At 37.0% G+C, this 27,353-nt stretch overlaps 1 protein-coding gene across 1 annotated transcript in view; it reads right to left on the bottom strand.

Annotated features, from left to right (window-relative positions):
* CORIN (corin, serine peptidase) overlaps positions 1–27,353 on the bottom strand; it is a 112,787-nt gene that overhangs the window by 25,553 nt on the left and 59,881 nt on the right. Inside the window, 10 exon segments of the mRNA XM_054632672.2 lie at positions 1,505–1,618; positions 5,849–5,956; positions 6,688–6,833; positions 8,272–8,503; positions 10,833–10,931; positions 13,960–14,076; positions 14,701–14,811; positions 16,345–16,452; positions 21,067–21,180; positions 26,600–26,781. Coding sequence (XP_054488647.2) covers positions 1,505–1,618; positions 5,849–5,956; positions 6,688–6,833; positions 8,272–8,503; positions 10,833–10,931; positions 13,960–14,076; positions 14,701–14,811; positions 16,345–16,452; positions 21,067–21,180; positions 26,600–26,781 — 1,331 coding nt within the window.

The following is a 27,353-nucleotide window of genomic DNA, read 5'->3' as shown; positions in this document are numbered from 1 at the left end:
GCCTACCCCTGGTATTTCTACCTCTAGAATAAAGCATGCAAAACCAGAAAAAGCACTTTAACTCCACCTTCCAGAGAGCGTAATTCAAAAACTGGAAGCCCTCAGCTGGGAAAACTTTGCTGCCATTTTAGACTATTCAAGCCCCAAATCAAAAGCAGAGAGGAAATATACTCTGGTAATTATGAACTAGATTAACCTTAGCCCTTTGGTAATCTTTTCTCTGTCATAATCCTAACGTGTGATCACAAGTAAATCACTTTAATACCACTTCCACTCTTTAGATTACAGCACAGAGCTTGGAAATTAGGTGGTATAATCTTTACAATGAAAAACAGATTAAGCAATGTCTTGTGAGCTTCAGTTTCCCAAAGAGAAACAAAGTTTGCTCTAGTGATACATGCAGGCCACTGTTCATTTGGGCAAACATATTCATAGGCTTCACTTAGGACACAAAATACTCCTACCAACAGAACTCCAGAGACTCAGGAGCAACTTCTTTTAAATTACAAAATTATATCCAAACATCCCAGCAAAAATGACAAAATACCAGATTTCCTCAGAGAATGAAAAATTTCAGTTTTCAGCCAACTTTACCAACCAATGATCCCTCCTTTGTTGTGCAGACTTTCTCCCAGTATGTCTTTTCTGCTTTCTTGTCTTGGGAGCATGCCCACACACCAGTTTTCTCAAAAGAAGAGAATTCAGAAAGTGGACCTAACCTCCCAGGGCACTCACTCCCAGCTAAGTATGCAGCGTGGGATCCTGAAAAGCAGCTGCTGTGTGCAGATATTCCACCACTTCCCATCCCATTCTCAGATGGAAACAGAGGAAAGAGAACTGAGGAAAGCCCCTAGAGGGGACCAGGGTGCAGGCTGCTCCCTGCCAGCACTCTGAACAGTGACTTGCACTGTGCACATGGACTGCGTGCCCATGCCACTGGTGCATCCTCCTAAGTTCTGTATCTTGACTGCTATCACAGATTGGATTGCAGAAGAAACCTGTGGAGCCAAGCATGGAGACAGAATCTAAGAAATGTCAATCAGGAAAGAAACTAAATAAGGCATTGTTTACAATAAAACATAAGACATTTACCAAAAAACAGGTAAGTAGAAATCAAGGAAAAAATGAGCAGTAGGCAGCTATGAGCAATGCCTGTATGGAATGAAGTTAAGGAAACCTGGGAAAAGAAGTCAAAAATCTACAAGGAATAAAAGTACAAAGGCACAAGAACAAGGAGGGAGAAAGAGAAAAGAAAAAAAAGAAAAAGAGGACAAGAGTGACCAAACAGACAGCAAGGATCTCAGGATGTGAACAACAAAGGACAGAAGATGAGGAAAGAGGGAAATTGGTGCCATAGACAAACTGAAAGGGGAACTGAGGGAATGACTAAGTCTTTATGCCTATGGAAAGCATAAAGCCTTTTTACTTTGACTGATTTTGCACCTCAACATCCCAAAAATGTTATCAGCCTTTTAAGGGAGTAACAAACTGCATGAGTCCTTACAGCAATTCTTTTCATCCATCATGTCAGGGCAGTCTGGGAAACCATCACAGATCATAGTGTGTTTGATGCACACCTTCTTCAAAGGACACTCCCAAAGACCCCTTTCTCTACAACCTGGAGGCAGAGGAGCACAGTTCTGAAATATTTGTATGCAATATTGAATCAACTGTTTTCTTCCTTAAAAGTCCTGAAACACACAAAATATTTTCACTTGCAATATAAACTTTAGAAGGTACCAAGAATAGTTACTAATGAAGAAATGGAAATAAGATTGGCACAGTGCACACTTGATAAATGGATCTAAATATTGTAACACTTCAAAATAATTCAGTGCTTCTGAAATAATAATTGCATTATGAGTGTATAATATACATATCTATAATGGTTTAGGCATTAGCTCAATTAGCTCAAAACCCATACACCACTATTCTTGAAATATATTTGCCAGTAATATAAAAACTTTTATAATTCTGAAGTCCATAGAAATTCCTCGGTCTTTCAAAAGCAAATCCTGTAAAAGCATGGAATCTCCATGAAACACTGCAGAAATACATGCTTTTTTTCTGGCAGTGCTGATGCAGAATCTAACACAGAATCAGAATGAAAGGTAGAAAGAGAAGTAATACAAAACTATGTCAAAGTGCTTTGACAGAAAAATTCCTGTTGGTCAGCTAGAAGAAATTAAGAATAGACCAAGGTACATTTTAGAAAATAGTTTTCTCTTGTTTTATTCCACTTTTTATTTCCATCAACTAAAAAAATATTTTATTGTGATATCAGTTTAAATACTTTGACATACTAATTTCCTGCATGACTGACACTCTGGTTTTATAGGAAGCCATAAAAATGACATATTGTCCTGACTAAGCCAGATTATTTGATTGCCTTGTTTGGCCTGTTCTATACATGATACTTTTCATTTTAATCTAAGGGCAAACTCAATTGATAGCCCTGATGTTCATACATACAAAAAAATCAGGTATAAATTTAAAAACAGTATTTAAAGCAGCACCCCTCTTCACCTGGACCTGCAACTGTGAAAGCAGTAAGTTATAAGCAAATATATTGCTTCCAAGAAATTTGAATTCTGAAGTACGTATTTCACAAATATGAACCAGAGAATCCCTACTGGATTAATGGAAAAATCTGTTCAGGTTTTACCTGTACCTGGATGTGTGGGATGCTTGATTTTGTTTAGATTTGAAAAAACACCTAAATAAAGGTTAAAGCCCAGAGAAATAAATAGCCTTAACCTTTGAAACTAATTCCTCATGATCAAATAACTTTCTTGGGTATCATCACTTTCCAGGTCTCCTTCTTGACATTATTTCTGATAACTTTTGATGAAAAATTAATTGAAACAAACAAAAAAAAATCTCTACTCATATAGAACAAGGAATTCCATCTTAGGATCTTGTTATGAACACGAAATAATAAAAGCTTAAACTCCCCATAATTTATGAACCTAGCAATTTTTTAGCAGCATTTACATTTCATTAAATACACGTTTCCTTTTCTCTTCATCAAACATTACAGTGTTACACTGTGAAGTGTACCAGGACTCTCCAAAACTAATCACATAGACAAATACAGAGACAATTCCCTATGAAAAATTCACTAGTTACTGAATTCAGTGTTCAAGTACACTGTTTTGTTGGTAGAGATCATCTACCACCATTTGCAGTATTTATATTTCATCTCTAATTATTTTTGTGACGTGCATTTTTAATTCAATGAAATGGAAGTGAAAACAGAGCTAGGAAAACTTGTCTATATATACATTAACGCCAACTCAAAAATATTTGAGTTTGAATATTGACAAGAGATATGGTTTCATATATGATCTTACCTTCCTTCTTCTTCATAATATGATGGAAGTTACAAATTGTTGTCGATATACACATTTCCCACCCAATTATCATTAAATCATAAACATCAAGATCAGCACATTTTTCTTTCACCTAAAACACTACAGGTCAAAACCCAGATTGCAGAAAATAGTGAAAGACAGTATTGGCCATGAATGTTATGTCCTCAATTTCTTTAGTAGGTGTAGGACCCTGTTCTGCTCCCTGCCAGAGGCAATTTAACGCAGCAGCAATTTAATGCATTCAATTACAACCAACTATAACATTTAATACCACAAAATCTCGTGACATCTTTCATAATAATATTTTTTTGAAATTACCTTCCCTGCACTTTATTGCTCTCAGAAGTCTCACTTCCAATAACCCCAGTCAAATTTTCTCCCCAAATCCCAGTGTCGATGGCACTAAAGTCTGAGGATTTCAGTACAATTGCATGGCTGAGATGTCCTCTCACAAAGCCCATGTGAAAATATGGCAGGGATTGCTGACAGAAGGAGACAGTGGGTGCTGAATACAGCTCTGCTCTGCATGGGGAGAGTACACCACTTTGGAGGGTTCTAACTTATATTTTTTGGCCAGAGTAGTCTAAGCACAAGAAAGCTGTAGCTAGTCTTTTTCAGCCTCCTTCTGCCTGCACTGTAAAGCTGTTCCACATAGATCATTTAAAGCACTTCAAATACAAGGGTTTCAAATTAAACAGTCTGTCTTTTTTTAACATTAGAAAACAACTTTAAAAGGATAAACCCAAGAAAATTTGAGCTATCCATTTACACATGGAAAGATCATCAAGTTTTGATTTTGTCCTGCACTCATGGAATATGAATAAGTTAGAGACAGCTACTCCTGGAGCTCTACAAGGACTTTTTGTTTTTCAATAACAGTATTAGCCCTGGTCAATGTAATGTCACCCTGACAGCAGTAATTTGCTAGCTAATACAGTCTTCCATATTTATAGAAATTGATAAGAATTCTGCTGATTGCTTGTGACATTCTGTCTAGACTTTAGAGAGAGATCCACTCGAGAAACGAATGCTACATATTAGAACAATATTTCATATTTTCATGTCTAGGAGAACAAAATTATCCTAAAAGACACATAACAATTCGTTTTCTAAGGAGTTCAAAATTGGTGTCAACAAAAAAATATTTGGCAAGGAGGACAATTGAGACAATTGATTCAAAGTAAAGAGATGTCAAACTCTGAAAGAATCACTGTGACCATCAGCTCTGACTTTTCTTTATAACCTAAACAAGAGAATGACCTAATATTAAATCATATTTCAGAGAGCATAACCTTTTTTTTACCCCTTTCTTTCTTTTTTACAGGGGTGGGGGGAGGGAAAGAAATAAAGAAAGAGGAGAGAGAATACAAGAATGATCTAGAAACTCCCAGAGACTGAGAATACATCACTCATTGGGGGTAAATAAACCCTTGGCTACTGCAAACATTAAAACAATCTGCTTTTTAAAAAGAAGCATTTTATAGGGCTGCTAAGATTGAACTTTAGCCTAGCTTTAGCTTTCTGGTGTTGGATTTTATTTTACTGTCTCTGAGTAGAAATTCTCTTATTGCCACAGTTTTGTTGTTCACATAAACTCTGCTTCCCACTTAACCCTTTATCAGTTTAAAAAAAATACACAGGTTGTGCACCTTAATCCTACTCTGCTGCAATGTTTTCCAGTCCTTTGCTCATAAGCACACCTCTTCTCTAAATCCTTAGTGATGTATGATTATTTCTTTGCCCCTAGGGATGCCAGGCCTGCATGCAGACCTCCATGAAGGCTTCAGCTTAGTCACTTAATAAATATTTAGAACTCCTTTCTCCTTCTGAAACTGTCCTGCCAGCAGGTAAAAGGATATGTAGTGACCAAGAGATTTCTTGATTCTTTCAGGCTCAATACATCCCCTTAAGTTAAAAGTCGAAAGCATCTATGCTAAAAGTAAACTCAGAAACATATTGGAGAATAAACTCCAAGGGTTTATGCTTATACTTGTAACTTGACCAATCTGAAAAAACCTGCAGAATCCACTTCAGCAACACAATACATCACAATGGTATCTGTTGTCTATACATCCTAACGAGAACATTATCATGTATAAATTTAAAACTACATTTACAGATTCAAGATTTAATCTGCCAGAGAGTTACATTTTAGCTCAGTAAAGCCTTCAGCAATATGAAAATAACTAAATCTGGAGAAATTTTTTAGCTTGATTCTTTAAGGAATACTCAAAACATCACAGAGTATGGTTGTCAGAATCTAAACGATCAGGTATCACAAATAGTATTCATGTTGATTAAGAAGGATTCTAGCTATAGTATTTTTACTGATACTGTAAATATACTTTTAAACACACAAAAGGGGGTTCTCCTTCTCTGAACTCTTATGCTACAGTTCAAATAACTGAATGAACGATGAAGCTCATTCTCCAGTGCTGCAGCCGCCCTCCATTCCAGCTGACTCATGTCCTTACCACAGCTGTCCTCGTCGCTGCTGTCCTCGCAGTCAGCCTGCCCATCGCACCTCCGCGACGCCAGCACGCACCGCCCAGAGCGGCACTTGAAGTGACTGGGGGAGCACTCTGCCAAGGACAAACAACAGGGACAAACAGCACGCCCTAAGATAAAGCTTCATCACGGCATGGGCACTGATTTGTCACCCAGGCTGTCTCAGAAGGGTAAATAACACAGATAGAAAGCTTGTGAGACTGGAATTATGTGTCAGGTGAGACTCTTCAGAATTGCACCAGGAACGTGGTGGAGCAACATTTTCCAGAGCTCTCCCTTCCATGCTGCCCTCTGCCAAATGTCATTGCTTTGCCAAATCACTAGCATGCAATGTTTAGACCGTGGGTATGAATTTCCTAGCTACTCTTCTCACCATTGTGGTGGTATATTATGCATTGAAATAAGTATAAGAAATCCCAGGATTAAAAAAAAAAAAAAAAAAAGAAAAAGAGATTGACAATTATGTGTCTATTTCAACTAATGAAAACCAGGTATAACTTTCCACTAATTAACCCCTTCACGGCTTCTCCCTCATCTCACAGTACCACTTTGGGACAAAGGAGTGGAACAGATTTGGCAGATCTTTAAGGAACTCTTTCATTGAGTGCTGGCAATTCCCTGGAGCAAGAAATCCAGCAAAGAATTCTGCCAAGAGACTAGCATAGATGAGTAGAGGAACTCAGTTTGGAATAATTTCCACAGTTTAAATATTATAATTAAAGGGGAGGTATAAAAAAAAACAAAGACCAGTGGCTTTGGGAACCCATTTAAATCTCTTATTTGCTGTAATATATGTAGGAGGTACCTTCCACATCTTCATCTGGTGTTAGACAGGTTTGGTTGTCTGAGTTCTCATCTGGAAACTGAGTGCAGTCTGTATCTTCTGGCCAATGCAGACCTACAATCCCGAGCACAGCCTCACAGCGCTCCTTAGACTGTACACATAATGTCCTGAGGAGACAAAGCAGAATGGTACCAAATAACTGAATGGCTTAGAAATTCACAGATACTAGAAGTTATTAATCCTAGCTGAAGTTAAACATGAAGATCAAGAAAAAAAATCAGATAAACAGATGTTTTAATATGAAAAAAATACATATATCAAAGAATGCTATGATTGAAACACTAAGTTACTGTTGTGCAGTTATGTTATAAATAGGTTAATAACCAAATATAACTGCTCACAAACATGCTCTCCTCTGTAAGAGATGGCAGAGAACGATTTTTAAGAAGCACTAACTGCTCTCCTTCAGAGAAAAGAAACCAAACACATTTTGTATGAGTGAAATGCTACCTCTTCTGATTATGCTATCTCAGAAACCACAGGGCTTCAGAAGGTCAAAATATTTAAGTCTGCAAACAAAAGAGGGAAGAACTCCCCTGGGAATTCAATAAAATTAAAACTTTGGGAAAAGCAAAGCTCAGACCAGCCCAGTCTTGAGGCTGTTGTCTGTTACAGCAATAGAACACTTTCTACATCTTCATCTGCTGTTAGACAAGTTTGGTTGGCCAGTCAGGAAAAGGCATGAATAAAGTCATTCTGCAGCATTTTTTAAACCTTATAAAAGATGGGAATCACTGCAAAATTCATCCATGGTTTCTCTCAAAATACCCACTGGCAAATGCTTCAAAATTACAAAGGTAAAAAGGCATAATAGAAAAATCCCCTAATGTTTGAAACATTTAGCCACTACTTTTGTCTGGGATCCTACTAGGTTGAAAAATATTCAGTTAAAGGATTCCCCCCTTTTTTTTTTAAATTTCTTTATGTAATTTTAATTTGCCTGTATGTATTTTGATTATTTACACATCTTTCTTCTAGAGACAGTCCATTCAGGGAAGGCATCTTATTCCACTCATTTTCCTTTGACCTTTTAATGAATTGAATTTTTTTATTTTCTTCACAGTGCTGTGGGTGAAAAACTGAAGGGTCCTGGCAAACGGGGCTGCATCTGGTTGCTGACTGGTCACCTGTGCTGCTCCTCTGGGTTCAGCTGCAGGGCCTGTCCTGTTCAGTACATCTGTCAATGGTCTGGATGCAGCACTTTAGTGCATCATTAGCAAGCTTGCTGATTATACAAAACCAAGAGATGGTATTGACTCTGAAGGGACAAGAGGCCTTTGCACTGGGCAGTCATCAAGGACATGAAATTTAACAAGAACAAATGCCTGATCCTGCACCTAGAATGGAGTAGCACTAGGCACAAATTGGAGAGCAGCCCTTCAAAGAGGGACCTCCAATACTGACCTGGGCATGCTGGTCAGCAGTAGCCTTTTCCTATAGAATTCCAAAGCAAAATTTTTGGCATTTTCAATGAAAGCATAAAACTGGAAAAAACTACTATGACAGACAGTCAAGAATTAAATGAAATATGGTTTAGTATAGTACCTGCAAGGTGGGATCCGCTGGTTTGTATGGGGGTCACATTTTGGTACTAAGATTGTGCAGGCAAAAAACATCAGGTACTTGTAGCAGTTGGTCTGAACCAAAGCTGGGAAAAGGGAAGACTCCCAGCTGATAGAGGCTTCCTTCTGTGTCCTGTGGCCCAGGTAGTTTGGGTAATAAGTATAGTTGTAAGGCAAGTTCATACAAAGTTCCAGAGTAATTGGTTCACACTGACCTTTCACAGAGAGAAAACAAACAGAACCACAAATGGTGTAAGATTAAAATAATACAGAAGAAGTAATTCCATACTTATTTAAGTAATTCCATACTTATTTAAAATTTATCAGTCAGGGGATATCCTCTCAGGCTTGAGAAATTACAAGTTCCAGAGCTAGAGATCCCTTACAAGCCTATTCTTAGCAGTAAAGGTGGGTTTGAACCCTGCCTATCTCATAACCCATTAAGATACTTTTATTTCCTTATTAATACTTATTATCTTTCTGAGCAACATCTTAACTTTAGGGTGGTATAATAAACCATCCTTAAACCAGCACAGTGTGTACTGTACAGCAACACACTGGTGTACCTACTACGCTACAATGACACACCTCAAACTGACAAGGGCAATTGCCAAAATTAGGGAGACAGAGATAATTGGATACTTTGGGTTAGAAAGGATCTCAGGAGGTCTCTACTCCAATGCCCTGATCAAAGCAGGTCAGCTCTTAGGACTGATCAGCTTTCTCAAGGCTTTAGACAGTCAGGTCGTAAAAAGTCTCTCTAGTGACAGAGACTGCACAATTTCTCTGTATAGAAAACAGAAGCCAGGATCTGCTTTTAATTTTTTTCATTGTTTACCAAGATCTGAAAGAGGGGACAATTAGATTATATATTGCACAAGCATTGAGCAAGAGACAGTCTACATGCAAATAATTTAATTTGGGTAAGACATAGCTAATAACAAATTGGAATGATAAGCAAAGACAAAACAGATGCAACAGCTGCAAGTACATATGATTATAAATATATTAGAGCTACATACAAAAATTTTCCAACTTTTGGGAGTTTATCACAGCAAATTTTGAACTAGCCAAGTATTTTGGATTTCTAGAAATTGTATAGCTTTTGTATTTCTTCTCACACTGGTATTCAGAAATATTTATTTTTCAGTTTTCCACCATAACAGAAAACTACAGACAGAATTTCGCTTCAATTCAGACTGAAATTTAACTTTTTATTTATCAATGAGATGATTGTGAAAATATTTAAACTTATTTACTCTGGATATATTGAGAAAGTTTTCCACAAAAAAGTATACCATTCAAAAGTAAAAGAATGGATAAATTTGTCTATTCTGGGAGCAAATATACCTTAATATGATTAATATTCTCTGTTATCCAGTTGCTAGCATCATTCTCTAGCATAGTGTGACAACTGTGTCATCCCATAGCCGTATCTTTGGGAGAAGTTGGAAGAAGATCCAACAGCCAATTATTCAGCTAATCAGCAGAACTGGGCACTCCTTATTAGTCTGGCATTTGGTGTTATAACTTTTTTTACTATGTACTCCTAATCTGATCATCACAAAGCTCATTTTACATCCAGCTTTTCCTCACTGCTAAATCCTGGCATACTACCAATACTGAACTGTTTCTGTTGTCTCAAACCACTCAGTCACATCTTTGGGGTACATGAGGTTCAATGACTTTAACAATTCCCTTCACATTACCTCCATTTCCTTTCCTTCATGATGAACTATCCCTTGTCCTTCCACACTTTTGTCTGAGATGCCCAGATCAGTTTGGGCTTAGCTTTTGATTTTGGCCAGTAAACATCTTTCTTTCATGTGTACAGAACTTTGCACATTCATCAATATTTCAGGATGACCACAAAATTACATGCAATATTCTAAGTGCTTGTGTAACATAACATTATTCAAGATTAAAGGGTTGAAATGTACATATACCATTCTCTTTTATTATACTTCGTATTTATATGGGTTTAAGTGAATTCTGGAAGAAAATCTAGTCTACTGAAATGCTGCTGGAGGATAGCTCTTTACATGTTGATAGCTCTTTTCAATATGATTATAATTTTCATGCTGTGTTTAGAAAGGTTCCATTATGTTATGTGCAAAAGTGTCACTGTAGGTTTGAAAATAATAACATTGACTCTCACACGCAATTCCTGATAATCCAGAGAGGAATAAACAGAACATATGGTCCAGGGGAACATCTGACTCATTTTAAGTAACCCAAATGTTAGTCTTTCCTTCTGAGTCTGTCCTACAGCTTAAGAGGTCCTGCTACTCCCTTACCTACAATACATTTCACAGAAGAGAAGATGAAAATATCTCAATGTCAAATGCTATCAATCCTAATACATCAATAATCAAGAGCTTTGATGACATATTTTCTTCAACATTGCCCTTGTCAAAGCTTAGTCATTACACATCTACATTAGCTAGAAAACTGAAGTATTACTTACTGTGTTCTACCCTTCATCCTCATTATAAACTGGAACATCCTAAAAGAGTAACAGTATGAAGCACATGCCCTACTTACTGCAGTTTGCCTGGCTGTTCCTCATCTCACAGGGAGAAGCTTCACAGGGATCAGGGCAGAAAGAGCACCTCTGGTCTCCCTCCTGACAGAGGGTTTGATCTGAGGGAAGTAGAAATGTACTTTTCAAATTATTTACCAGACTAATAAAAATGACTGGAGCATAATGAGAAAGTACACTGTTTACATAAAAATTAAGTATTTCCTTTACATATTTCAGTAAGTACCCAACACCATTTCAAGTGCAGTAAGGAAGAAAAGTGTACAACACTGTTCAGTTCTCACTTCTCTTACCCCTCTGTTCAATATAAAAAATTATATCCCAGTTTCTGAATGAGAGGCATGGATTCCTGAAAGACATTTACCATGCAGAATATGAAAAGTCCTGCAAATCGCATTTCAAAAAGAACAATAGGTCCTTGCTGAAAGAGAACACTGTCTGGGAATTATTCTTCAATGCCATTCAGTTGATCTGCTTCTCATTTTATGATTGTTTTGGTTGACAATAAAAGACATCCTAAAGAAATGTCAGAGACAAATACTCAATGTCCTCCTTTGACTGGTTAAAAACAAACAACAACATAAAGAAATCCAAAAATCTTATGGTCCTAATAATGGACTTCAGAACAAATAAAACCAGCACTTCATCAACAGTTTCTGAACTACTTGAGTAGTTACTTTATCTGACAAATCTCTGGTCTTTTCTCTCTCATCGTTGTGCTAGCTCCTTTCCAAACCATTAAATTCTCTCTTCCCTGAGCAAAAGGAGTCCTTTAATTCACTGTTCTGTAAGGAGAGACTAAATAGATGGTGTTCATCATCTTATCCTGTTTAAAATAGCTTATTGCCCTGATTGCTTCGTATTTGTATTGCACTACTGCCCATGAACATTCATCATTCATCCCTCCATTGGACATACAGAAGGTCCTGAAGAATGATCTAGTTTCAATACCCTTGACAACAATCTTGTCTAATTGATATAGTCATATCTATCATATTATAAAGTAGATTTACGTCCATTCATACATGTTATATATTGAAGCAACAGAGGTAATTTCTTTGCTATAGTGATTGACAATCTTATTTAACAGCTGCATCTGACTGCAAAATGGAACTTGAAAGGCAGGAAAAGCCTTTTGACTTCTAGAGCTATCCCAAATATTTACGTTAAAATTATTTTTAAAGTTTGCTCCAACTCCTTCCTATACTTTAAAAATCCCTGTGCTACAAGGTAGATTCTTTTGATCCTAGCACAAATAATGCTGAATTTCTACAAACACACTGTACCCTGTCTTTTGAAGAGATCACAGAAACAGTTGTGCATACTTCTATGCTGATTTCTCATATTTACTGTGTTTGTAACAAAACCAGTACTCCAGACTCCATGAGGCCTAACTCCGCTGACTCTGACAGACATATCCAAAATTTTAAAATTTTATTTGTCGAGCAGAAAAGTCTTTGTAATAAGTGAATGTCCTACTACATTTTTTTGCAGTTGCTGGAAACAACAAAATACATTAAGAAATACAACAATACATTACAAACAAGAATTCTGCCTTGCTTTTGCATGGACTTTGCAGGGAAATAAAGATGAATGAAATCTAAATTCTGCCAACACATTCCCATGCAAATTAGGATGGATGAGATATGGTTGCCTAAAGAAAGAATTTTTCTCGACACAATACTGCAAAATACTGGATAGAACTTTTGCACATTGAAGAATTAATAACAAAAATTAGGAAAATGTTTGTATTTAAAAGCTCTGCAGTTTAACAGCAAGCAGAAAGATCTTTTATCATGTAGTGATAATTATCACCCCATACTAGTGCTTGAATATTTTAACCTATACCTGTTCATCATACCAAAAAAAGATTTTTAACCATTGCTTCAACATCAAAAGGGAAAAAAGAGGCAGTGAGAACAAAATATATCACTGGCTTCTAGCCCACATCATGTAAAACAAAGGAAGGATAAAAGAATTCATAGGATAAGACTGAGACTGGACATCAAAAAATAAGAATAAAAGGTGAACATTTTGTGAAAGTGCACAGTCAGAACTGTGGAGAAAAACTTGTTTCTACGTTTTAAGGCTGCCACAGTCACAACTAGAAGATACTTCATGCAAGACCTTTTTATAATGTCAACATTAAAAGTGAAGAAAAAAAATAATAATTTTTCTGTTTCAGTTTCTCAGGTATTTTTTGGAATGAAAGTACTTAAATTGGAGTAGGAAGATCCCAAGAACCTTCTGTGAAAAGAAGGGATTGAGTAACATGCTTATGAAAGGATTTCTTTTAGACTGGTTTCCTAAAAAAACAAGGCTGATTTTATCACACTGTGTATCTATTTTATGATAACAGGTCTTTTCTACTCTAATAACTATTAAATAGCCTGTCCTATTAGCACTACATTTGCCAACACTAGCTTTCTGCATAAGGTTAACTATTTAAATTTATTTAATTAATTTTTAAAAGACATTAATAATTCTTGCATTAAAGAAAGGCTGCAATCTGAACCTATACCTTACCAGGAATAAGAGAATTACATGTGAAAAATACCTTCAAATTTTGAAATCATCATAACAACATTGCTTTCTGAGTGTCTCTGAAAACCATGTTCTGGGGCTCAAGCCATTCCTTAGTTTCCTCTTCTCCCATAGAGTCCATAATAAGATAGCTATCAAGTAGCTTTGAGAACTCATGTTCTCATAAATTTTCCTTTAGTCACACTAAATCATTAGTTTACTCATGAAAACATTCTTTCTCTGATTCCCAAGTTCTGATAAAGAAAAGGATTTTAATGAGAAAATTCCTCCTCAAATGACACCAGTTCCTGTAATAGTAGATTCTCATTGCTCCAAACAATGTATTTCAAGTAACAGCTAATTATATCAGATAACTAAATACTGTGCTAAATATCACCCCCACTTCTTCACCTTTTTTAATAATTTTAAGTACTAAAATAAGTCTGCTTACAAATGCCTGTGTGAAAGCACACACCAAGCAGCCTTGCAAGAGTTATTTGAAAGGTAAAGAAAGTCATTTGTCAAACAGCTTTAGCTAAAGGCACTGTGGAACATAGCAGTCAATGGTAGGTTTAGTGAGAAGAGTAAAATGAGGCATATCCTTACTTTCACTGCAGTTTTCTTCATCACTTCCATCTTTACAATCATTATCTCCATCACACTGGAATGCACTAGGAATGCACTGCCCATTTCTGCACTCCACCAGACCCTGACTGTGACATGCTAGAGAGACAAAAAAATATTAAAAAGACAATATTCTGAGCTCAGTGACAAAAATATTAAAAAGACAATCAATGAGCTCAGTGAAGCTCTGCACTATATCTGAACATCACACAGAAGTTATTTTAGGAGGAGCTGATAACACTGCTTAGCACTGGAGATCAGGAGGTATTTCTCATTATGTGTCAGCTAATTTTCCAATAGCTGCACTCATCTTTACCTACAGAGACTGACACTATCAATGTCAGGCATTAGCAACAGCCTGAGATGAAATCTTAGCTTCCCCAAGGAAAAAAAAATGCACATAATTTTTACTCATGTACTGGGAACATTACAATTAACAAAAAGCTAATTCTGTAATTAACAAGAAGCTCTAACACAAAGCAATGCTTTACTTCTTAACAAAGGCAACAAATGTTTAGTTTGCTGCTGCTGTCTACTGAAAACAGACATTTGTCAAGTGTGAACTCCTGAAATAAAATAAGTTTATAGTTTTGCCTTAGAAGAGAGCACACTAGTTATATTACTTTTGTGGGGTTTTTTTTTTATTGTTGTTTTTTGGGGTTTTGGGGTTTTTTTTTAGTTTTCAAAGAAAGAAAAAATAATTTAGAGATTAAGGGAACTTACAGCAATTGATCTCATCTGATTTGTCTATACAGTCATGGTCACCATCACATACCCAATCAGCTGTTATACATCTCCCCTCTCCACACTGGTGATGTGTCACTGGATTGCAATCTACATAAAATGCAAATTTGAAGAAAGAAAAAGGATGCTAAGTTACCATTTGTATATTTTATATTACTGATCCATTGTTCTATGCTTATTAGCTAATCTTATTAATGAGGCTTTTTGCATTAATAAATTATACTAAGAAATTTTTTCTATCTGCAGACTTTTATTATTAATTGTATTGCCTGTATAGTGATGCACTCATTCCTTCTCCCAGCTGCACAGCTGTGACTATTTGTAAAGAAACAAGTTTCTAAGATTTGTTAAGCCCATTAGAAGATCTGGCATAGATCTTCTATGGGATCTCAGGGAATGGTTTCAGTTAACCAACATTTTCAATAACCATCAGAGAAATTAATTTCCTTCATTTATCTTTTTACTAAGAAATTTAAAAAATATTTCTCAAGTCCAGAAACTATATTTTTTGCACGTACTTGGAACTTTCCATAAGAATTATCTACAAAGAAATTATTCTAATTGTCATCCTACTCTTTCTACCCAAATAAACATAGAAGAGCATTATGCTGAGCACACTGACTTTATACCAAAACAGAGAGAATAGACACAGTCCAATCCTCCAACTCTGCTATGAAAACCAATTATAGCATATACAAAAACTTAGATTTTAAAAATTATATAGAAAAAACCTATGTCAAGGTAGGAAAGATAGGAGAGAGATCAACATTTAGAAAAACTTAATCACCTTTAAACTAAGATTATTTATGAAAAAGAACCCACTAAATAACCAAAACTGACAAGAAAATATTGAAAAGTCTTAGAGTGTGCTTAATTTGAAGAAATTTTAAAAAATCTCAGAAAAAAATGTGCCTTGATTTTCAGTTTTTATATTCTTTGTGTTCTTCCTTAGAAAAGCAAATGGAAAAAAGGGAGAAATCATATTTTAACTGTTAAATATTATTTTAGAAAACTTAATTGTTCTCAGGTGTAGTAACAGAACCAAAAGTTAGTAAAAATAAGGCTTTCTACATTTCCCAATATTTACATGCTAAGATTATTCTTTTTTAATGTCAAAACTTCATTGATTCTTCTATGGAAGTCAAGTATAGGTAGATACATATGGTAGGTAGGTAAGTGTCATGAGAACATGGAAAGTTGATTGACAAGACAATTTGAAAGAAACAGAATTTGATAATCAAAACATACAACTTCACTATCAATCTTATATAAAAACATTTCAGCTATAAAACAGTTGGCACCAGCAGTGCCTTAATGTAGTCTGCTTTACTCTTAATTAAATCCAGTCAAGCTAGCAAGGAAGCATCTTTTGGAATTAGTTTAAAGCAAGTTGAAAATAGCAGTATTTCTTATAAATACCAAACCCTTCAAGATTTGGATTGATCCAGAACTCTCCTTTAAACCTTTCCAAATTTCATATATAATCTGTGAGCTGTTTTCACTGTGTTCAAATGCAGTAAGAGCAGGGTATATTACTCCTTCAGTAGGTTAAGGAAAAGGTTTACTGGGTTAGGCAGTCCTGATATTTTAAAGACTTTAGAAAAGCACATAACTTTCATTTACCACAATTTTGCTCATCACTAAGGTCTCCACAGTCATCGTATCCATCACAAACAAAGGTGTAATTGAGGCATTTTCCTGTGTCACAACGAAATACATCATTGCTGCAATCTAAAAAACAAAGCATGTGAAATGTTAAGGTTGCATTGGAACATTCATATGAACTATGAACCCTGTACTGACTACACACCAGATTAGCTAAAGAGACCTTACAACTTACAGCTCTGCATTAATACTGGTTTACCAGTTTATGAGAAACTAATCTGAAAGAATATGAAAAATCAAAAACCATTTTTAGAAATTTTTACTCTCTCCCTGCCAGGTGTTTTTTTGATCAATACCATAAGGAGAGAATGCTCTGGCTGCACATAGGGACCTAAATGTTTAAATAATTTATACGCATAGAGTTCTCAAGAAATGTTGTAGGCAACACCGTTGCAGATTACTAGGAAAACCCTGACTACCTGATGTGGCTGTTAAGTGGAGATGAAGATTCTAACAGCAAAACAAGATCCCTAGACCCTACTTTTGAACCTGCCTTTGGTCTTAGAATGGTTTCAAAAGAGCTTTATGCTTAACACACTTTGGCGCTCAGGAGATCTAGCCTGGTGCCTTCTCATCAAGGAATTCTTACTGTCAGCCCTGGGTGGGTTCAACATTTTTTCTCCATGACTGGATGCATCAGTAAAGCCTGCCAGATATTCTCTGAGAATAACCATAACACTTGAATAATATCAGGTTCAATAAAAACATGGAATCTTTCTTGTAGTTGAGAGGGTTGAAGAGAAATTATGGTTTGTGGTATGGTTTGTAGAATCTGGTCCCATCAGTAATAACTTTTGATTTCAAGCATACAGCTAGGAAGGGAGTAACTCAGTTTCACTGTCTTCTTCTGGACTTTTCCTCGACCTCTAGCTTTCCAGGGAGAATGCCAAGATACAGAACAACTGGGTGGACAACACTGCCTTCCTGTTGGAGCTAAGCCACTGGAACCAAGGAAGTCCTTTCTGCCCATTTTTTACTGGCATATGTGGGCATTTTAAATTAATTATTCCCCAGAAAACAGAGAGAGAGCCCAAAAAGCAGGGACTGGAACCAAAGTGCCACCTTTCTTCTGAGATGATCAACCACAAAACAATAGAATCAGGCTACCACTTCCCTCTCTCCTCTTGTAACTCCTGTGTTCATGATTGCACATTGGTTCCCCTTTGAAAGCAGGGTGTCCTTCCACGGATATTACACAGTGAAAGGTGCAGAACTCTTCCAGAAGGTGCAGTGGGGTTCTACCCCTTCAGATCAAGTGTTTCACTTCCTAGGTGAAAAAAACTCTGGAACTTGAACATGAGTCATTTCCTCTCCTTCCCCTATACAAGTATTAGTGCTTTCTTCAAGTTTCACATTACCTTAGAAGATCCAAGCAAATTTATACCTTAATAAGAAGGAAATGCTTCAGGATATGAAGTAAAATAATATGGCTGAGCCATGAGCCACATACTTTTGAAGCTGAATGGTTAATTCAGCTTCAAAAAGAACCATTATTCATAAAACAGGGAATAACAAAAACTCCACACTAAATGAAAATAAATTTAAGTTCTTGCTTCCTGTAAGCAGACCAACATCCCAGCTGAGAGTAAATTCTAAACATCACTTCTTTTGAATATGCAACAGCATTAAGTACTCTTGGCAACCTTTAATATTATTGATCAGTTTGTAACTCTGACAGTTTCTGTGCTTCTTCTACTGCTCCTCCTGCAAATGAAACAAAACTACTTGTTTCTATGTTATTTCCTCTGGATAAATTTACTGTTTAATTTCCATTCATACTCCCATTCCTGTTTCCATCCATACCTCTGAAGCAGCTGCAGTGTCCTTCAGGATAGACAAAACACAGGCCCACAAAGACAGGGTAAACAAAAAGAATACAAACTTCCTTGCAGGGAAATAAGACTCACTTGATGAAAATCTAACAGCCTTAATGTACATTTGCTTCAAGATATTGGCAATAATGTATTGTAAAGGTAGCTGGTTACTCTGTTAAGTAAGACAGGCACCTGGCAGCTGCCACTTGTAAAAGGCTCAACTTAAATTTTATAAATGATGGGGATATCCCCAATTTCACAAAATTAAATACAACTTTACTTTAACTAAATTTTACTGTACTTCACGAAACACAGATGAAGCCTGGTGAATCTTTTGCATTCAACAATTTGGCCCTGAGATAAGCTCAATTGTTTAAAGCCTGGTGGAAAAACCAGTGCGGCAGGTTTGATCCCTTTATGATCCAGATCCAGAAGGACCGGCTGCACATGGGTGTGGGCAAACCCTCACAACATCCTACCCTCTAAACTGGAGAGAGATGGATTTCATGGGTGGATTGTTTGGTGGATAAGGAATTGGTTGGATGATCATGTCCCAAGGGTCAATAGCTCAGAATCCCAAAGGACATCAGTGACCAGTGGTGTCCCTTGGGGCTCTGTACTGGGACCAGTGTTATCTAATATCTTCATTAACAACATAGATGAAGAGATCAAGCACAGCCTCAGCAAAGCTGCAGATGAGAGGAGAGATGGTGTGCATGTCAAGCTGAGTGGTGTGGTTATCACACCTGAAGGACAGGATGCCATACAGAGTGACCTGGACAAGCTCAAGAAGTAGGTGCATGGGACTCCTGTGGTTTAACAAGATCAAGTACAAGGTGCTGCACCTGGGTCAGGGCAAACCCTGGTATCAACACAGGCTGGGGGATGAATAGATGGAAAGCAGTCCTGCCAAAAAACTTGGGGGAATTGGTAGATGAGCAGCTGCATATGACTCAGCAATGTGCACTTGCAGTCCAGAAAGCCAGTTGTATCCTGGGCTGCATCAGAAGCAGCATGGCCAGAAGGCTGAGGAAGTGATTCTGTCCCTCTGCTCTGCTCTTGTGAAAGCCCACCTGGAGTGCTGCATCCAGCCGTAGGTGCCACAGCACAGGAAAGACATGGACCTCTTGGAAGAGATCCAGACAAGGCTACAAAATGACCATAGGGATGGAACAGCTCTCCTTTGAAGAAAGGCTGAGAGAGGGCTGCAGTTGTTTCTCCTGGAGAAATAGTGGCCTTTCAGCACTTTAGGGAAGCTTATAGGAAAGATGGGGACAGACTTTTTAGCTGGGCCTCTTGTTATAGGACAAGAAGTAATAGTTTTAGAAGAGAGTATTTTTAGACTAGACATAAGGAATAATTTTTTCACAATGAGGATGGTGAAACACTAGAACAGATTACCCAGAGAAATGGTAGACACCCCATTCCTGGAAATATTCAAGGTCAGCTTGGATGGGACTCTGAGGAACCTATTCTATAATTTAATGAGGTGATTTAAGACTTTGAGAGGGGCAAGGACTGCAAGAAACACAGCATCTTTCATCAGGCAAGCTTTCAGGCAAACAGGTCTTCCTTCAGTTTTGCTCTTTCTGCTGTGTAATCCAGGAAAGTTTTACTTGACCTCTACACCCTTTCCACAACTCCTACCAAGCATCCTAATGAAGGCTGCCCTCTGCATATAAACCCTGTATCATTAAACACACAGGTGTCCTTTCAAAGGTAATACTAGCTCCTGAAATTTATGCTTGTTTTTTAAGACATGTAATATGTCTTTTTCAAGACATTCTTTTACTACTAATTTCTTCCTTTCCCATTTCTAATAGAACTTGAAAGCCATATTCTCATAGGCATTTTTAAATTTTTTAGCTTACTTTAAATCTAAAGCTAACGCTGACATGAAAAATTGGAAAATAAAAACACACAATACTTTTTACATAATAGATTATCTCACCCTCCAAGAAATGAATTGTAGGCTATTAAAGGAAAAGCAAACTGTAGCCTTATTCATATTGAGACCAGGAGGAAATTGCTGTCCTCATTTATTCCTTGGAGTACCCCTGACAAAATCTAACAACAACTTCCTTAAAAGCAGCTCTGTGAGTCTCGGAATGCCCAGGCTCTTAAATCACTAATAAGAACTAATCTTTTGAGTTGAGTCTAAACTGCACAGTCTGACATTTTTCAAAGTCTGAATGAGAAATCCTGTTTTGTGGTATCATGTCCTGTATAGTCCCCATTTAGTAATTTTTCCACATCTTCCTCTGTTCTTTTTCTTCTTGCCTTCTCATTGTTTTCTTAAGGTACATTTGCTCCACTTCTCTAAAGTTGTCTGTAGTCCAAGGTGTTTTGTTAACACAGAAAAACACATAGGAGCTCTAAAGACATGCTCTACCACAGACAAATACATAAAAATTAAGCTATCACATATGTACATTCTACTGCAGCACATACTGGGATTAATTTAAATAAATCACATCCAGGGTTGAGACCAAGAGAACTCTCTAAACAGATGGTCTTGTATCTAGCTTAAAATCAATGCCAAGGCCCAGGATAAAGCTACAACTAGCAGTTTGCAGCTGATTATCAGAAGTGCTCCTTTCTGATGTGCACTACTGATCCATTAAAAAAAATCCCAAACAAAAAAACCCAAATACTTCTTATTTCCACAAAGCTCCCTCAAGGCATAAAATCTGATAGATCAAAAGCACATGCTGTGGCCTTAGTGAGCAAAGCTAAACATAGTCCAAATGTCAATATATGCAAACACTATGCAAAGTGTTTTGTGCCAACAGCCTGCTTCAGCTTCCAGGTTTCCCTGAATGGATTCAGTACTTCAGCAGAACACTGCAACGTTTAAGAAACTTACTACAATGGACCTCATCACTCCAATCATCACAGTCATTGTAGCCATTGCACTGCAGTTTCCCTGGGATGCAGATCCCACTGGCACACAAGAAACTCTCCTCTCCTCCACACAGTGCTGTAAGAGAGCAGAAAACACAGAATGTGGAGAGAAATCATTAGCATCAACACTACAAAGTTAGTGATACTAGAGTCTTACAAATGTTAAACTGATATTCAGTATTTCCCACAGGGATTGAAATGTATTTCCAATTTGGAAAACATTAGGATAACGCTCAGAGGAACATCAGTGAATGCAAGAAGGTCAAGAGGAAAACCTAAAAGAGAAAAAAATCTCAATTTTTGAGATAGCACAAAGCCATTTAAAATTTCTATCAGTGACTCATTTTAAAAGACCCCAACAAGCAGTCATGAAAGGACTACTACACCTGTTAAATCTGCCCTGGGATGAAGAAAGGAGCCCTACATTCTCATGCGGAATATGCCCCAAAAATATAATAATTTCTGCTTAAGACTGGCTTTACTGTACAGCCCTTTGATACTCCTCTCATTTGCCAAACTAATAGTTATACAGTGGATGCCTTGAGGTACCACTTAGCACTGGGCATGCTTCTTCAGTGCTTTTCAAAAATGACAAATAACTCCAGCTTGCACTGGCTGTACATGAAACTATTTACCTAGATTTTTAGCTTTATTTGTGGTCCTAGAATAGCAGTCTTTTCTATCACACTATGGCAATGTCTCTACACACAAACACACACACACTCTCCGCACCTTCATTATTAGTTTTAAATTTTGTCAGCAGGAGATTATTTTTTTCAACATATTTACCTTCTTTTCTAAGCCTCAAAATATTATTTTATTATCCACAAAAAACAGGGCAAACTTAGAGTTATAGTCAACTGAAACACACACTCTTTATGGAAAATTCATTGGTAATAAAAACTTAGGAATAATTTCAAAATCTTTTCCATGACATTTCTACGTGTACTGTTCACTTGGACAGCAAATAATTTTGATTTTGCAATACAAACATCATTTTCTAGTTGGATAATGAGAACATGGTTATTGCAGTGAAAGCTGCTTATGCAATGTATTTTAAAGGAGGTAAACTCCTAATGCTAACTTTAATGAACAGCGCCCAAAATACTAATTAGGTGCCCTAATACTAATCTAAACCAAAGATTTTCAACTGGTTTGTGCCATTTAATGTTTGTGACTCTTCATCAGTGAGAAGGTAGTGCAAAACCACCAGTGTCATCCATTTGCACACCCTAATGATGTGTTCCTCAGTAGGCTCCCTCACACTGTGTGCTTGGACACATTTCCTAACCTCTCACTGAAGAGTAACAGCCTCATCAGAACTCTTTTTGGAAGAGTTTTGGAAGGGTATTATGAACTGCAAAATACAATAGGCTTAAGACAAACATGAGATCAGATAACAGTCACAGTCTCATTTCATAGCATGAAAAATGAGGCAATGAGATATTAAAGTGAGCATTATGAGGACTAATGAATAATAACATCTAAGACACAAAAATCGGCATGTGATTTTTTTTTGGAGGGTAGAGACTGATGTCATTTTACATGTTGAAAGAACAGCTCTTGTTGCCTTTACTTGTAGATGCAAATGTCTCAATTGCAAATAAACTCCAGCTATACAAATGAAGAGCCCAGTTAGCTGGAAGTGTTCAAAGAACAACAGAGAAATTTTTTATTCAAGTGCCTTGTTCAGCGTGATCATTACAACAGTGACAGGGCAAGAATCTCATTTCACAGAAAAATGTCACACTTCATTATGAGCTAATCTTTTTATTTCTCCAGTTCCCTGCCCTATACACTGCACTTCCTGATTTCTGCCGTCACTAAGCTCTACAGGGCCCCCTGGAAACAACAGACCTCCTTGGTATGGAAGTAGTAGTTCCCTGGACACCAGAGTTTTTCCCACAGATGATGATGTCAGGTAAAAGTACAATATGACAGCATGATCAAAATTTTGTAATTCATTCTACAAGAAAGGCTCTTAGAGGTTGAAGAGGCAACTTTAACAGATGGGTAATCTTACATTCTTATAACTTGGCTTTTACACAATTTCCTTCATGTTTAAAAAGGAGAAGAGCATATATAGCTCAAAAAGAACCATCTTCATTTGCTTTGATGGAGATCTCCATCAAAGATCTTCACTGGCACTAAGACAGCAAAAGTAATGGATTCCTATCTTTTGTATGAACTGAGAGAATGGAAGTTAACAGCAGGAATATCTGATAACTTTTCTTACAGATCAAAAGAGAAAAGGTTCCAGGGTCCTATATTCATTTCTGGGCTATGAAAAAGTGTGTTGAAGCACTTATAAATCATCCTGACTCTGCCTCCTTAATACATCTCTGTCTTGTTCTGATCGTATCCCAATCTACTTCTCCATTTCTGCACACCGAAAGTGAGCATTTTGCTGGTTATCTTGTATGTTATACAAAAAACAAGAGGAAGAGTGAAATTAGTTTTCTTTATCTCTCAGTTTTAGCTTCCAGCTGCAATCAGATGGAATCTTTAGAAATTTTAATCTCACCTCTTGCAGTCTTCTAATAGGTAATGACTGGATATGTTTGGTCCAATCAGTGCAGTGTTCAGGGCAAGGAGAGTACAGACATCGTGGACAGTACCTCCAATTAATGTAATTTCTGCCTTCTACCAAGCTTGTACAAGAAGTTTTCAGCAGGTTGAAAACCGTTCCATCATACCTCCAAAGATCAGATTTTAATGGAAATTATAAAAGCCTTATCTAATGCTGTAAAACAACCACTTTTCTTGAATGCTAAATTTTGATCTGGAACCTAGTGGATTTAGGTATGCAACCATTTATAGGACTTTACTGAACACAGGCTACACACTCAGAAACCCTGGTACTATACGAAACAAAGTAGCAGCAGAAGAAGAAATAATGTCTGAAATAGATGTCTGAAATAGGAAAAACACAGACCATTCCACTCAAAATTATTACAAATGGCAAAGATGTTATTCTAAAGAAATATGCTGGGAAATGTTAATTACTGATACCTCTGTAAATAATTTACACATTTTTTAATAAAATCATGCAAATATACATACACACAAACTCCTGAAGAAGAATGTTATGTAAAATGAGCCCAGATAAAATGGAAGCAATCCTTGCTAACAGAGAAACTTGCTTGTTTTAGTCCTTACCCAGAAAGTTTTACAATCTAGATTAGCTTCCAAAATCCTGGACTAAACACCAGTGGCAGCAAAAAGTGTTTAATTTCACCTGTGTCTGGTGTACTATCAAAAGTGTCTTCGAGGAGGCAAGACCATTTATTTGCTGTACTTTCCAGCTAGATTACTGGAATGTCATCTATAGAAGATTATGTGGAAAGGTCCTTGGAAAGCTGCAAAGAGCACAGACTGAAATAAAGATTATTTTACCATCCTCAAGACTGACATCTGGTTGCATTTCAAGGTATAGCAATAGATAAAGCATTCTACACAACTGTGAAGATGACCATGGAAAGTGCTGCCAATTTTTTTTTTCAAAGCAAAGAGGAGACCACATTTACTACCTAATGCTATAGAAGAAGTAAGAGGTATTAAAACAAGCAAAAGGCAGTGCTCCTCATGCAATACACTGACAAGCTGTAACATTCTGGAACACAATACTATGGATGCTAAAACATACACAGACCCATGTAACAAAGGGACACATTTATAGAATAAAAATCTATGGCAGGTCACAAATTACAGAAGAATCCTTGAATCTCAAACAGATGGAAAATGCAGGAGAATTTGGAAAAGTACTGCCACATAGTCTTGGCCTGTTCTCCTTTTCTGGGCATTTGATTTTGTCAGCTTTTGGAGTCAGAATTATAAAACAGATGCACTTTTTCTTTACCCAGTATAGTCATAACAGCACAATGGAACACAGAGGAATCCCTGTATTCTCTCACTTTTAGATTTTCATCACCTGCTTCCTATACCAGGTATGTACCCTGCAGTACAGTATATGCATCTTGTTGCTGTCAATTCTAGAAAGTTTTGATCACACTATGATCACAGTCATGGAATTAGAAAAGCTGGCAACTCCTTACCCCCAGGTAATTGCTCATTTCTCTATTTCCTTAGGATGCAAAATCCTGTGGGAGAAAAAAGACAAAAGACCTTTTTCTTTCACTCAAGTGATGTGGCCTAAAAAGGCCACATAATAAACTCCAAGCTGGAAAATAAACAGGCAAAAAACAGGAACACAGGCAGAATAGGAGAATAAAAACCAGAGAAAACAACAAAATATAATGCAGGATCAACAGAATTAGAGTGATTTGGTGGGGGAAATAGTTTAAGCAACCGTGTGTGTTTCTTCACATGAAACAATATGACAATCCTGAAAAACATTTTGTTTTCCTCAAAAAATTATTCCACTATTGCTGGTTTTGCAGCTGTTCAGCATAAATGTTACACATACACAAATCATCTTTTCATTGCATTAAGTAAATGCAAGGGCACAAGGAAAGATAGTGCATCTGCCTGATTTTAAAAACTTTTTCTCAGAAAAATTATCTATTGGATGTATATAATTATACTGCCTATTGAAAAATAAATACCTGTTGCAATCAGGGATTTGAATTCTCTACACAAATTATTCCTCAAAGATAATTCTATTAATCAATGCCAGTTCGAATTAAGCTAGGGCTGACCTAATTGCAGCCTTCCAATACCTGCAGGGAGCCTACAAGAAAGATGGAGAGGAACTTTTTACAAGAACAAGTAATAATAGGACAAGGGGAAAGTCTTCAAACTGAAAGAGAGTAGATTTAGATTAGATATTAGGAAGAAAATCTTTACTGTGAGGGTGGTGAGACACTGGACAGGTTGTCCAGAGAAGTTGTGGACGCCCCATCCCTGGAAGCGTTCAAGGCCAGGCTGGATGGGGCTCTGAGCATCCTGGTCTAGTGGAAGGCGTGCCTTACTGTGGCAGAGGGGTTGGAATAAGATGATTTTAGGGTCCCTTCCAACTCAAAATCTCATGACAATGAAGCGCAGTTCAGGCCACAATGAAGTGCAGTTCAGGTGCATTACTTCTTTAACAGAGACAGACATAATTCATAATGTCTCTTTAGCAAAAATACAGAAGTGAACAATGTCTCATAACTCTATACTGTAATTTACATAGTTTTGTGGTATAAACAGTACCTTTATTTTTATTTGAAAGAATGGTTCTAATGTGGTTCCTCTGTGGCTGAAAAAGGTAAGAGTTTGGGTTCACTAGGCTGCTTCTCCTACAGAAATAAACTGTATTGTTGTTGAATATTTATTTTTGCAGTTCGTATATTTAAGAGAATTTACTTCTCTGACCACAGTAGAACCAGACCGCTGAGTCTGATTCTCTGCTCTAATCCCTTTTCATCTAGTGCTCAGCAAAAACTGCTTCTCACACTCTTCTTTCACCCCAGAGCTTTTCCTACACAGGAGGAAAATAAATTATTAAATGAAAACTCATAAACACAGTGTAACAGTTAAGAATGGAAACATACACTGCTTTCCTTTTTCTTGGTGTGGTGAGAAGCATACCCTTGTAGTGGTGTCATTCTCAGTTTTGTTCTGGAATTGAGAGCACTTCAAGAAGTCTGGCCAAGAGGCATTCACCATACCCAGGACTGGTTCACAGCCTTCTTTTGCTGCCTCACAAAACGTCCTGCAGGGCAAGAGGCCTCGACTAAAGAAAAGAGACAGAGCAAAATTAAAAATTATTATTACTTTAGCAGTCTGTGAGAACTTTTTAGAAAGCCCAAAAAGTAATAATAAATGCTTTTGACAAATCTTGTGCTCTACAGGGCTACACCCATACCCTTACAGCGATTACATTTTCAACCCAACATTTTTGCAGTTTATGTTTAAATGACTGAAGAACCTCTTAGGCTTTAGCAAATGAAGTTTTGCTTTATTAATAACCACTCACAATGCCACAGAATAATCTTTTTCCTGGTACACCACAGACATCTTTCTCTTTACATCTGACTCTCAGTTGTATCTGCCCATCTCAAAACCATGGCTAGAATTCCATATTCAGTCACAAGGAAGTGGCCTGAACTGAAGAACTCTACAGTACCCAAAAATTTACCAACTTAGTGTTTCATTTTACAGTAGCAGAGAATAACATGGTACTTTTTACCAACTGTATGACATGGCAGCAACCACAAGAAATTGGAAAGCTGCCAAAGCTGCCTCACTACAATGTTAACTAAGAGATTTATGTAAAGCAAAATATTTACTTGCATAAGTATTTTG

Source organism: Agelaius phoeniceus, chromosome 4 (genome assembly GCF_051311805.1).
Source record: "Agelaius phoeniceus isolate bAgePho1 chromosome 4, bAgePho1.hap1, whole genome shotgun sequence".
Taxonomy (NCBI): Eukaryota; Metazoa; Chordata; class Aves; order Passeriformes; family Icteridae; genus Agelaius; species Agelaius phoeniceus.
Note: the sequence above shows the minus strand (reverse complement) of the source record. Positions and strands in the feature narration are given on the sequence as shown.